General features: G+C 39.2%; 1 protein-coding gene across 2 annotated transcripts in view; it reads left to right on the top strand.

Moving 5' to 3' along the window:
- Nucleotides 1-14,378, top strand: part of LOC133656056 (collagen alpha-1(XXVII) chain A-like) — a 131,688-nt gene that overhangs the window by 53,774 nt on the left and 63,536 nt on the right. For both annotated transcript variants that reach the window (XM_062056844.1, XM_062056843.1), the window contains exons 15-24: nucleotides 3,329-3,382; nucleotides 3,497-3,541; nucleotides 6,556-6,609; nucleotides 6,744-6,797; nucleotides 6,888-6,941; nucleotides 7,026-7,079; nucleotides 7,163-7,216; nucleotides 7,285-7,329; nucleotides 14,061-14,114; nucleotides 14,200-14,244. In XM_062056844.1, the coding sequence (XP_061912828.1) occupies nucleotides 3,329-3,382; nucleotides 3,497-3,541; nucleotides 6,556-6,609; nucleotides 6,744-6,797; nucleotides 6,888-6,941; nucleotides 7,026-7,079; nucleotides 7,163-7,216; nucleotides 7,285-7,329; nucleotides 14,061-14,114; nucleotides 14,200-14,244 (513 nt within the window). The remainder of the gene's footprint in view (nucleotides 1-3,328; nucleotides 3,383-3,496; nucleotides 3,542-6,555; nucleotides 6,610-6,743; nucleotides 6,798-6,887; nucleotides 6,942-7,025; nucleotides 7,080-7,162; nucleotides 7,217-7,284; nucleotides 7,330-14,060; nucleotides 14,115-14,199; nucleotides 14,245-14,378) is intronic.

The following is a 14,378-nucleotide window of genomic DNA, read 5'->3' as shown; positions in this document are numbered from 1 at the left end:
GTTTTAAGCTATCTCGCCCACACACGCACCAATAGCCACGTAATGGTGTGTCTTGTCGTGTCCCGTCTTCACCCGCGCTCCTCCCGGTTTATTCTGGGCCATGGGTGGTGGCAGCAGGCCTGTAATTGGAGGCGTGTGATTACAGCTCTGCTCCCAGCTCTTTGTCCGCTGCAGCATCCATGTGACCAGCCTGGGTGCGCGCTGGGCTGCATTTAAAAATCCTTCTGCTGCGACTGCAGGCTGCTACCTTTGTCCAGGACGGGAGCGGTTCAGCCGAAACCGGAACTTGCTTAAATTAGTCCCAACCACGTCGACTAACCGTGTGGACCAACCTACCTAGTTCGATTCAGGTTTTAAATTTGAAAAACAAATCAGCAGCGTCGTTCAAAAAAGCTTTTATCAATTACGCCAAATAGCGAAAGTGAAACCGCTTCTATCAGGACATGATCTCGAGAAATTAATCCACGCCTTTATCTCGACTCGTCTTGACTACTGCAATGCCCTGTATGTAGGCATTAGCCAGGCCTTCCTCGCCCGCCTGCAGCTCGTGCAGAACTCTGCTGCTCGTCTGCTAACACAGACCCGCAGACGTGAGCACATTACCCCTATATTAGTGTCCCTTCACTGGCTCCCTGTGCGTTACCGAATCAATTTTAAACTCCTTTTATTTGTTTTTAAATGTCTAAACAACCTCGCGCCAGCATATCTTTCCGACCTCCTTCAGCCTTACTGCCCCACCCGATCCCTAAGATCAGCTGATCAGCTGCTACTGACGGTCCCAGACACAAGGCTGAAGCTTAGAGGTGACAGAGCTTTCGCCGCTGCTGCTCCCAAGCTCTGGAACGACCTACCTCTTAGTGTTAGACAAGCCTCCTCTCTTCCTTTTTTTTTAAATCTCTCTTAAAAACATACTTTTATTTCATGGCTTTTAACACTGAGTGATATCCATCCTGCATTGGCGCCCCATAATACACCTGCTGTGAACCTGTTTTTATGTTTTATTTATTTATTTTTTATCGTGTTCTGTTTGTGTTGTGTTGTGTTTGCTCGGTTCTCATATTATCTTTTAACCTGCCCATTGTACAGCACTTTGGCTACCCCTGTGGTAAATTTTAAATGTGCTTTATAAATAAAGTTGATTTGATTTGATTTGATTTATCAAGTCTTGGTCCACTATGTTATTTCTAATACTAAAAAAGTGCTTGCTTAAGCAAATGTCGACATACAGGTACATAGTCAATTTAGAGAGCCAAAGAGGTAATTAGTCATTGTCCACATGTGTTGTAATTAGGAATGGGCACAGAATACGGTACTTTTTTTGGCACCGATTCACGTAAAATTTAATAGTACTACCTGTGTTGCGCGGCACTCTGCAGACAATGTTGCAATTTTCAATGCCAGCAAAGCATTGTCTCAAAAAACACTCCAACGGTAGTAAAGTAATGCTCCACTTTTCTAAAAAAATGCGCTAGCTTGATGCTAATATACATTGGCTTTACTATTGACATGCTACTGACTAGCATTAGCGATTTTACATGGCGATTTCAATGAAAACTATAACTATGATGCATGTTACAATCAAACAGTTGGTGCGTAATAAGTACAATACTTACAGTATTACCACTTTTTAGGGCACAACAAAAGACTAGACAGCAAAGACTGAACTGACTAGCCAACCCACCATAAACTATACACTACTGGAATTGCAACTGTAATTGCAACTTAGGGTCATACTTGCAAATGAGACTCCAAAATGTGATAATCAAACAAGATGAAACAACTGGACATTAGTTGTCATAATCAGCTCATTTTTAAATCTTGCAATTAATAGTGAAATTCTATTATCAAAAACAAGTAATATTTATCAACACATACAAAAGTTTTGTACCGTTGAGTACCTGTATCGATTCCCAGGTAAAGGAAATTGGTATTGTATCGGTTCAAATGTGAACGGTACCCATCCCGCGTTGTAATATTACTTCACACCTATAAGCGGCAACATAGCTACTGTCTAGTTACACAACATTAAATTGTGCACTTAGGGACTTCCTGTTCAGTGAAAATTAAACTTAATAAAAGCATGGCTGTATTCACCTGGATTTTACCACAGCAACAGGGCCAGTTTCTGGCATAAACACTCGACTGGGGCATAAGAACCTGTTTACAACTTTCTAAATATGTGTTTTAATGTGGGGTTGTGACTGTTTTGAAATACTTACTAGGTCGTAGTAAGCCCTAGCCCCTAGAGGCCACATATAATAAATGATAATGGTAAATGATAAATGGGTTATACTTGTATAGCGCTTTTCTACTTTCAAGGTACTCAAAGCACTTTGACAGTATTTCCACATTTACCCATTCACACACACATTCACACACTGATGGCGGGAGCTGCCATGCAAGGCGCTAACCAGCAGCCATCAGAGGCAAAGGGTGAAGTGTCTTGCCCAAGGACACAACGGATGTGACTAGGAAGGTAGAAGGTGGGAATTGAACCCCAGTAACCAGCAACACTCCGATTGCTGACACAGCCACTCTACCAACTTCGCCACGCCGTCCCTATATATATATATATATACTTGTTTAGGGCCACAAAACCCTAGAGCAGCAAAGAACAGAATTCACACATATATATATTTTTTTAGATTTTCAGACTCTAGATCTTAAAAAGAATAATGCATGTGCTAAAGCAGGGGTTTCCTTTTTTTTTTTTACCTTGGGGCCCAACTTTTCCACTACAGAAAGCTCGGGGGCCTCTCAAATATTAACACTGAATTAGTAATCACTTTTGCTTTTAATTGTATTCAATAATTATATCTAACCTACTTACAGTTTACAACTTTGTCAAATGATATGAAAGCATGTGTTAATCACAAAGATTATTATCAACGCTTAGGTCAGGCTAATTACAAAATGAATTACTAAAACAAATATACTGCGTAATAGGGACTCAAAAACTGATGAAAAATACATTTACATACAATTATGTTGTGCTAAAGTAAATATTTTTCTAACTAAATAATAAGTAATATGTTTTTAAAGAAACTGTCAATAAAATTAAAGTGCAAATGAAAAAACAGCTTCACCTCTTTCGTCATAATTTTTGCACTTAACTTAAGTATATTTTATCTGCCTTTGAACAAAGGCACAAATAAATGGGCAAGCAATGGTTAGTTTCACTTACGTCCACGTCAGTCAGTTAGAGGGTTGTCGACATGCATTCATTTGAAGAATTATTCTCCACAGTCTTCTCAGACTTCTTTGCAATTATCTACCACGACACAAATTCCCTGTGCAAACATGAGTTTGTCCCCTCTTCTGGTACCAGGGTGATATGGGACCTGTTGGAGAGATGGGCCTTCCAGGACCGAATGGACTGAAGGTAATCTTACCTGCACTCTCATGAAAACGAGGGATTGTGTTGATTCCCGTTCAGAAATCAGAGGGTCTTCCTACAGTTTTGGAGTTCTAACCGCCCAGTCTCTGTTTCTTCCAGGGGGTGCCTGGAAATCCCGGAGAACCAGGACTGAAAGGTGATAAGGTGATCTGAATATTCCTGTTATTGGCCTGTGTTTGAGCAGCATGTGATGGATGTACTATACTCCTTTGCATCCTTATCTTGTCTGTCCCACCTGTGGACCTAGAGAATGCTTGATGCTTTTATATCATATAAGGCTCACTAAGTGATAATAAGCATGAGATATGTCTTTAAAGAAGTAAAGCAAGGTTTTGTCCAGTGTTGCATGATCATGTTTTGTCCAGTGTTGCATGATCATGTATTGAAGGGGTATTGGAAAAATGGTGTGTGGTTGGCAGGTGTTTTAGCGTCATGTCCACAATTTTACCTAAGTCATGGGTGTCCAAACTTTTTTCACTGAAAATTGAAAGCATGTGGGGGCCATTTGGATATTTTTATTTTTCAAAACCATCTTCTAAATTTAAGGGAATTTTTGAAGTCCCGGGGACCCAAAATTGTCTGGATTAAAAATAATCCATATAATTTTTATTTTATTTTTTACTTTCAACACTTAAATATCTGTAGATCAACTTCAGAACCATCCGTTGCCATTAACTTTTAAATGTTTTTAATTGTATGCCCTTTTTTTTTTTTTTTACAAAGAAAACCATGTTTTTTTTATGGCAAAAACAAAAAATATGCAAAATTTTCCCCAAAACATTTTTCAAAATGAAATATTTGATGTGGAGTAATGGAAGCCTTAAATAGGTAAATACTTTTGATTCATTATTATTTTGGTTTGGATTGCTTTAAATGTATTTGGAACATTACATTACATATTTACATTTTTCTTTACAACAAGTTTGAAAGGAAGTAGTAAGAAGCCAAGCTTATTTAATCATACCCCTTTTCCAATTCATAGCAATTTAGTAGCTCATATTATTTACTTTCTGTTCTCATTTTGTAACACACTTTACATACATGAAATACAACAGTTCTCCTAATAGTTAAGCATAATGATTCACATAATGAGATGAAAAATATCTAATTTTCAATAAATTATTCCTTATGCTTTGTAAACACTTTTAAACGGGATCATATTACTACATTGTTTAACTTCTTTGCTTAATCTATTTCATAATTTCATTCCACATACTGATACGCTAAAGGTTTATAGTGTTTGAACAATGACAGTTTTAAAAAATCTGACTAAAGGTCTCAGGGTTAAAAAAGGCCCCCACTCATAAAAGTAATTTTAAAAAAGGGTAATTTATCAATATATATTATTTTTACTTTCAACGCTTAAATCTCTATATCAACTTCAGATCTATCTGTCTATTATAAGTTTTTTGTTTGTTTTATTTGAGCAATGGTTTTTAAATTTAAAAAATCTGCATGCATGGCAGCTTTGTGTTGTTAGTGTCAATATTGCAACATTTTCTCATTACAATTACACCTGTTTTCTCTATTATTCCAAATGTTATGGGTTTTTTTTGTAATATTATTTTTAAAATCGGGCCACATTTGGAAATAGCTGCGGGCCACATTTTGGACAACCCTGCTCTAAGTAAACTGGGATTGACTTGTATAGAACATGTCATATAAAATGGAAGAGAATGCAGGCCTCGATATAGAAAACAATTTGGCCACAGTCAAGGAAAATTCTAAGAAAAATCTTGGAAGCTAACTAAAATAGTGCATGTGACTCCATTAGCTATTATGTTTTGATTCTAGTTGGTTGACAAGTCTTCTTGTATACACCAGAATATTTTCAGCACAACACCCATTGCACCTGACAAGCAGGGATGCAAGCTAAAAATACATTATAACGCCGATACGATAAATTCCTGCTTCTCAAGACCGATACCAATATCTTATTTATATCCATTATTTTCAAAATTTAGATTGAACTGTAGTTTGTCCTGAGCTGGAGGTAATAAAATCCTCAAACAAAGGTGGATTTTGCAAAGTGTACCTGTTGATTTGTCCTGACAAAAACAAATATCTTCATCACCGGCCGTCTAGTGCTATCATTTCCATGATGAAATCCCTGATAACTTTAGCCCTCGGCTCGTCTCGGGCAAACTTTTTGCTCTGGACAAATTTCACCACACCCAGTGTGTGTGTGACAATCATTGGAACTTTAATTTGAACTATTTTCAAACACGGCAGCGATAGGGTCTTTCTTTGCGTCTGGGGCAGCAGCTTCTTTAAGCAACCCAGGTGTCTTCGTATACTTTCAAAACATTAAAGTGATGCTGGCGTTTTGGGTGGCTGATAACGTTTAATGTGTTAAAGCTCAATGTTTTTTTTTCCTCCTCGCGTAATTTGGCGCAAATAGCACACGAAAAGCATTCCCCAGTCTGGAACAGTAAGGAATACGGCGGACGCCATATTTGTTTACAAAGAGCTTAGAAAGAGTTTACAACAGGCTCACAGCTTGGCATGTAGGAGAAAAGGAGCGCTTGATTTGCTCAGCCGAACCCACCTACAGCACAGTATGAGTGACTTAGCCTTATTGGGGTGTTTTTTTTCTTTTTTCTTTTTTTTTTTACCCCTAATCGGTTATCTGAGCTATTTTTTAATCCAAGTTTTTTTATTGGCATTTTCAAATACAGAAAAAAGTGCAAGTCGAAACAGTACAATTTTAAAGTCAGAAAATTCTTCACACCCTTTCCCTTAAAACCCAAATCCCCACCCACCCTCCCACCCCACTCAGGTCACACCAACAAGGGACATATGGCACAATCATATAACAAGTAAGACGACAGAGACAGACATCCTCACATACACACACACATACGAGGCCAGAGACAGACAAACAGGCTGAAAGGAGAGAAAGGGAAAAAATAAAATTAAAGTAAAATAAAATTAAATTAAAATAAAATTCTGAGCTATTTTTTTAAAGGTATCGTGTGATGTCATGATTCTTCATATCGGCCCCAAATTTATTGTTGATGATACTGATACTACATGAATACTGCACTGACTGCTTTGCTGACCATGTGCATTTACCATCGCACTAAATGCTCTTCATGTTTTATATTTGTACATCCCACATCATCTTGTGGCTAATAGTCTTGTTCTCTCTCTATCAGGGTGACATTGGGATATCAGGCGAGCAAGGCGAGACGGGCTACAAAGGAGACAAGGCAAGTCACCTAGTCTTTGCTCTGGTAGAGTGTTGTCCATGTTGATTCCTTATGTCAACTGCAAATCTCATTAGGCAAATATATTTAATTCAGTTAATTGTCTTTCCAATTTTGAATGTGTTTGTGTGTGACAGGGCATCCAAGGAGCTCCGGGTCCACCTGGCATCCACGGAAAACCAGGACCGCCGGTTAGTGTTGACTGTTGCAACTCAACAATGGTCGTTATTCTTATTACAGCCTTTTGAATGTAATATACATGTCTTCCCCTTTCTTTACAGGGCAGTCCAGGCGATAAAGGCCCCGATGGCACAGCAGGACCAATCGGCCTTGAAGTGGGTATTTACCCACAGTGTAGATTTGTATTAGTAACGGACATTAGTAACCACAATTTGACAAGTCTGAATTGACCATGATAGGGTTTTCCTGGAGACATGGGACCACCGGGAGAGAACGGCCTTGAAGGGCCAAAGGTAAGAGAGACCATAGTGTTGCCCGACAACTGTACACGTGTGCTACCGCATTCAGCACATTTGTCTGTTTTTCCTCTGCCAAGGGAAAGCTAGGGACAAGAGGTTTACCTGGGCCACAAGGGGTAACTGGCTTGGAGGTAAGCCTGACTGACAACATAGCAACACAAAAGACCGCAATTCATTGAACTCGTCTTTGTCTTTCCAGGGAGACGAGGGCCCTATCGGACCACCAGGACCAATGGGATTGGAGGTGAGTTTTTCTACCCTGATGTCACATTATGTACTGTATGTTCTTCAAGGCAACTACAGTTGAACCTCGATTTACAAACGTAATTGATTCTTCAACATGGTTCGTAAATTGGAAATGTTTGTATAATGAAGCATAGTTCCCCATAAGAAACATGTAAACATGAATAAGTTTAGTAAAATAATGCACACTTTGAAGACACTATAATGTATATGTATAGAGTAAGTGTATTGTATGTGTGTGTGTATATATATATATATATATATATATATATATATATATATATATATATATATATATATATATATATATATATATATATATATATATATATATATATATATATATACACACATATATATATACATATATATACATATACATATATATACATATATTCGTTAGGTCAGGAAAAAACACGGAGGCTATTTCATCCCTACAAGCCTGTTTCGCAGGTTTTCCTGCTCTTCAGGGGATTTTAATAGTAGGGAAACCTGCAAAACAGGCCTGTAGGAATGAAATAGATTCCGTGTAACCTCGGCTATATATATATATACACATATGTATATATATATATATACATATATATATATATATATATATATATATATATATATATATATATATATATATATATATATATATATATATATATATATATATATATATATACACAAACCCCGTTTCCATATGAGTTGGGAAATTGTGTTAGATGTAAATATAAACGGAATACAATGATTTGCAAATCATGTTCAACCCATATTCAGTTGAATATGCTACAAAGACAACATATTTTATGTTCAAACTGATCAACTTTTTTTTTGTTGCAAATAATCATTAACTTTAGAATTTGATGCCAGCAACACGTGACAAAGAAGTTGGGAAAGGTGGCAATAAATACTGATAAAGTTGAGGAATGCTCATCAAACACTTATTTGGAACATCCCACAGGTGAACAGGCAAATTGGGAACAGATGGGTGCCATGATTGGGTATAAAAGTAGATTCCATGAAATGCTCAGTCATTCACAAACAAGGATGGGGCGAGGGTCACCACTTTGTCAACAAATGCGTGAGCAAATTGTTGAACAGTTTAAGAAAAACCTTTCTCAACCAGCTATTGCAAGGAATTTAGGGATTTCACCATCTACGGTACGTAATATCATCAAAGGGTTCAGAGAATCTGGAGAAATCACTGCACGTAAGCAGCTAAGCCCGTGACCTTCGATCCCTCAGGCTGTACTGCATCAACAAGCGACATCAGTGTGTAAAGAATATCACCACATGGGCTCAGGAACACTTCAGAAACCCACTGTCAGTAACTACAGTTGGTCGCTACATCTGTAAGTGCAAGTTAAAACTCTCCTATGCAAGGCGAAAACCGTTCATCAACAACACCCAGAAACGCCGTCGGCTTCGCTGAGCCTGAGCTCATCCTAAATGGACTGATACAAAGTGGAAAAGTGTTCTGTGGTCTGACGAGTCCACATTTCAAATTGTTTTTGGAAACTGTGGACGTCGTGTCCTCCGGACCAAAGAGGAAAAGAACCATCCGGATTGTTATAGGCGCAAAGTTGAAAAGCCAGCATCTGTGATGGTATGGGGGTGTATTAGTGCCCAAAACATGGGTAACTTACACATCTTTGAAGGCGCCATTAATGCTGAAAGGTACATACAGGTTTTGGAGCAACATATGTTGCCATCCAAGCAACGTTACCGTGGACGCTCCTGCTTATTTCAGCAAGACAATGCCAAGCCACGTGTTACATCAACGTGGCTTCATAGTAAGAGTGCGGGTACTAGACTGGCCTGCCTGTAGTCCAGACCTGTCTCCCATTGAAAATGTGTGGCGCATTATGAAGCCTAAAATACCACAACGGATACCCCCGGACTGTTGAACAACTTAAGCTGTACATCAAGCAAGAATGGGAAAGAATTCCACCTGACAAGCTTAAAAAATGTGTCTCCTCAGTTCCCAAACGTTTACTGAGTGTTGTTAAAAGGAAAGGCCATGTAACACAGTGGTGAACATGCCCTTTCCCAACTACTTTGGCACGTGTTGCAGCCATGAAATTCTAAGTTAATTATTATTTGCAAAAAATAAATAAAGTTTATGAGTTTGAACATCAAATATCTTGTCTTTGTAGTGCATTCAATTGAATATGGGTTGAAAAGGATTTGCAAATCATTGTATTCCGTTTATATTTACATCTAACACAATTTCCCAACTCATATGGAAACGGGGTTTGTATATATATATATATATACAAATATTTAGATGTATACTGTGTATACATATACTGTATATCAAACCAACATCACAAGGGGGTAATGGATCAACAATCTCTTCATTATCAAAATAAGACAACAATAAAGGCAAAGCTTAACTGTCAACGCAGGCAAACACACAAAAGTCCCTTTGGTGCTCTCGAAATTCGTTAACAACCATTAATTTAAAAAAAAAAGTTTGTACCTTGCTGTCACGACGTGGAGATGAAAGTAGAGGCACAGATAGGAGGGTGCAAGAGGAAGGGAAGTTTGTGTGGGTTACCTCTCCCCTCTAAGTTTAAGTCACAAGCTAATCCCTCCTTCTTTCATTCCAGACTGGCTTGTTGGCTTTTTTGAACCCATATTGGGTAAGCAAAATAGACAAAACTTGGTGAATGGCAAACAAAAAAACATAAGCTGAAGCACTGAGAGGCAACCGAGTAATGGAGTGCGTACACAGGATGTGATGTAGGGGGCTCCGCACCCCTCGTGTACTGCACGGCACAGGAAGTGATGTCATCAAAATGGCAGCACCCTAAGGCTTCCAGCGGCACACAAAATAAATAAATGAGTTAATGAAGCGTTCATACGCAGAGACATGGTTCATATTTTGCGCGATCTAAAGGTTCATAAACCGAAAAGTTATCAAATAGAGGGGTTCCTAAATAGAGGTTCCACTTAATTTCTTGCTCTTAAAGGCCTACTGAAATGAATTTTTTTTATTTAAACGGGGATAGCAGATCTATTCTATGTGTCATACTTGATCATTTTGCGATATTGCCATATTTTTGCTGAAAGGATTTAGTATAGAACAACGACGATAAAGATTGCAACTTTTGGTATCTGATAAAAAAAAGGCTTGCCCCTACCGGAAGTAGCGTGACGTAGTCAGTTGAACATATACGCAAAGTTCCCTATTGTTTACAATGATGGCCGCATGAAGTGAGAGAGATTCGGACCGAGAAAGCGACAATTTCCCCATTAATTTGAGCGAGGATGAAAGATTTGTGGATGAGTAAAGTGCAAGTGAAGGACTAGTGGGGAGTTGAAGCTATTCAGATAGGGAAGATGCTGTGAGAGCCGGGGGTGACCTGATATTCAGCTGGGAATGACTACAACAGTAAATAAACACAAGACATATATATACTCTATTAGCCACAACACAACCAGGCTTATATTTAATATGCCACAAATTAATCCTGCATAAAAACACCTGCGTGTTTGTTACGCTAGCTCCTAGCTCCTCTGCTAGCTCCTAGCTCCATAGAACACGCCAATACAATTCAAACACCTGATCAACACACACAATCACTCAGCCCAAAAGACCGTTCACCTAACCCAAGGTTCATAAAGCTTATATATTTTTAAAAAGTTAGGTACATACGCAAAAAAAAGTTGCGCACATACGGTCAAGCGATGAAATGTTTAGAAGCCAAAGCTGCATACTCACAGTAGCACGTCTGCGTCTTTGTCATCCAAATCAAAGTAATCCTGGTAAGAGTCTGTGTTGTCCCAGTTCTCTACAGGCGTCTGTGTATCGAAGTCAAAAGTCCTCCTGGTTAGAGTCTCTGTTATCCGAGTTCTTCCATCTTGACTGCATCTTCCGGGAATGTAAACAAAGAAGCGCCGGCTGTGTACTGTTGTTGCTGACTACGTTCGATAAATACGTCCATTTCGCACCGACAACTTTCTTCTTTGCTTGCTCAGCTTCCTTCTCCATAATGCAATGAACATGATTGCAACAGATTCACGAACACAGATGTCCAGAATACTGTGGAATTATGAAATGAAAACAGAGCTTTTTCGTATTGGCTTCAATGTGGAAGGCATACCCGTGTTCGCCGGTCTACGTCACGCGCATATGTCATCCTCAGAGGCGTTTCGAACCGGAAGTTTAGCGGCAAATTTAAAATGTCACTTTATAAGTTAACCCGGCCGTATTGGCATGTGTTATAATGTTAAGATTTCATCATTGGTATATAAACTATCAGACTGCGTGGTCGGTAGTAGTGGGTTTCAGTAGGCCTTTAAGCTCGCTCTTTTTTACATGACATCCCGTCATCTTACACAACCGATTTATAAAGTTACTAAAGTGAGAAGCTGATGCTATAAACTTAATAGCTGATGCTATCATTTTTAATCCACTCTCATTTGCAGTCAATTTTCTCTATGAGGAACTTAGCATCCCCGGTATGGACACCAGGGGGGGATAACTTTCACTACTTTGTTGACTGTCATTGAGATTTATAGCAAGCATAAAATGCTAGAGGTTGTTAATGGACCGCTGCAGACAGAGGAGACTACTGAGTTGCCAGAAGTGGACCCCTTTTGGAAGAATGCCTTCACTTGGATTTTCACTGAGTCAGACCCTTTTTTCTTTGATGGTCCCAGATGTTTTTTTTGTCTTTTTACTTCCTTCATTTTTCACCTAAGCCTCCTTCTTACAACTCCTGCTGATTCAGCCGGGTTCTCGGACCCCCTCTGTCGTCCTTCTGAGGGGAAGTGGTGCACGACTCTGAGTGATCTCTGGCCAGGTGGCACGGGTCCGACTTCTCCACCTCCTCTAAGGCCAGCTGGTTTTTGTTTAGGTCCACCATTGCAACAATAGGTCTTGTCTCAGTTCTTCTCCATCACACTTGTTTGCTTCCTTTGCTTTCCTTCCTTTTCTTTGGATCAATCAGACACAAGCAAAACTATTCATGGGGTAAAGACCCAAAGCCTTAAAGTGGAACTGTCGTTTTTTGGGGAATTTTGCCTATCATTCACAATCTCTATGTAAGACAAGAACACAAATGTTTTACTTTTTTATGCATTCTCAGTTGTTAACAATGTTGCTCGAGAGAGTACACTATTCCGCCCATAAAACCCTCTAAATACTGTAACCATGCACAAACCGCCAGCAAAACTCAAATTACATCTCGTGACCTGAATATTAACCAAGTATTAGCAATATTGTTATTATAAGCGCTAACGCAGACAAGCTACTTTTAGCAGCGCCATGATCACAGAGCGCTAACTAGCTTATGCAGCTACAGTATTGACATACTGATCTTCAGCTGCTGCATCACCTCCGAGCTGGTGAAAGTTTGTTCTGGATTATAAATAATGGCTCTCACTCAGTAGAATGCTGCGGACATAAACTGAGAAGTTGGTCAAATTTACCATTCAACTTAGACCCGGAGATGGCGAGAAAGACACAAAAAGACGTTCGTTTGCCGTACTTTTTTTTAAACCTGTGTTAGGATTATGATTAATTCTTCATCTAAACAGGAAGATATGAACACCCCATCAGTGGGCATCCAAGTGAGAGCAGACATTGTACAGGAAGTAATTGTTGTGTTATGTTCGTATTCCACTTAGCAATACTGCTGCATGATGCTTAGTGTTTCACGAAATCTGTTTAGCACACAGCTTCTAAAACTTGTAGCTCATATTTAGATTTAGGCTCAAAAATATAAGGTTGTGGATCATTATTTGTCCTGAAGTAGTCTTTTGTTGTCTCTCACGAAGTCTGCCATAAGTAGTAGGTTTGTTGTTTTTGAAGGGAAAAGCCAATGTTGCGATGTGTCTGTTAAAATAATAAGCCGCCCTATGCTTGAAATATTACAAGTTATTATGAATGTGCCTGTTACTACATTACATATATTCTTACAGCGTATATATGAAATGATTTTAGAGCACTTTATCGGTGGACTCCCGATAGAGAGCGACTCCCGTTGGCTTCATTTTTAGCTGGCTTTTGCTAGCGTTTATTTACGATTTAGAATGCGTACAAAAAAGCTAATGTGTTTTTGTCTTACATAAGGATTGTAAATCCATCCATCCATTTTCTACCGCTTGTCCCTTTTTTGGGGTCGCGGGGGGTGCTGGAGCCTATCTCAGCTGCAATCGGGCGGAAGGCGGGGGTACACCCTGGACAAGTCGCCACCTCATCACAGGGCCAACACAGATAGACAGACAACATTCGCACTCACATTCACACACTAGGGCCAATTTAGTATTGTCAATCAACCTATCCCCAGGTGCATGTCTTTAGATTGTAAAAAGGATTGTAAATGATAAACAAAATTAAAAAATAAAAGTGCAGTTCCTCTTTAACAACTCATTTGAATTGTTTTTATTACTGTGTGATACGAGGGTTGAATTAAATGAGTCTGGAGTCTAAAGCCGGAATCTTTGAGTCATTTAATTGACTTGGCTCAGAGGAGTCACGGCTGGTAAAAAAGCACTTAGCTCCCCTCTTAACCTCAGGAATTATTGTCTGTGCAAGAGACATGACAGTCAGCAAACACCTTCACAGTCTGCCGAGAGGTAAACGTCTGGCTTACCTGCGCACGCCAACGCTTGTTTGGGCAGACTGCGACATCTGCAGACGGCCGCAAGCTGTCATCACCCGTGATTCACTGGCCTTTGCGTTTATTTCCAAGGTTAATGTTGCGTCACGTGGCATGTTTGTGTCCTGTTTAGGGTCGACTGGGCAGAAAAGGATTCCCTGGGAAGGTCGGGCCTGAGGGAGTGAAGGTAAATACACTTTAATTGAATCTTTATTCATTTTGTAAATTATCTAGAAACATCCATGGCAAACCTACAATGTTACTTTTTGCAGGGAGAGACTGGCATCACAGGAAAAGTTGGATCGATGGGGGAAAGAGTAAGAAACCTGTACTTATTACTTGCATATAGAGCAGGGGTGTCCAAAGTGCAGCCTGCAGCTAATTTTTTAACGGCCCATTTTAAAAATACTATCACAAAAAAAGCATTAAAAATTGGAATTAAAGAGCACAC

The sequence above is a fragment of the Entelurus aequoreus genome, linkage group LG08 (assembly GCF_033978785.1).
Source record: "Entelurus aequoreus isolate RoL-2023_Sb linkage group LG08, RoL_Eaeq_v1.1, whole genome shotgun sequence".
NCBI lineage: Eukaryota > Metazoa > Chordata > Actinopteri > Syngnathiformes > Syngnathidae > Entelurus > Entelurus aequoreus.
The sequence above is the reverse complement of the archived record's forward strand: the minus strand, read 5'-3'. Positions and strand labels throughout refer to the sequence as shown.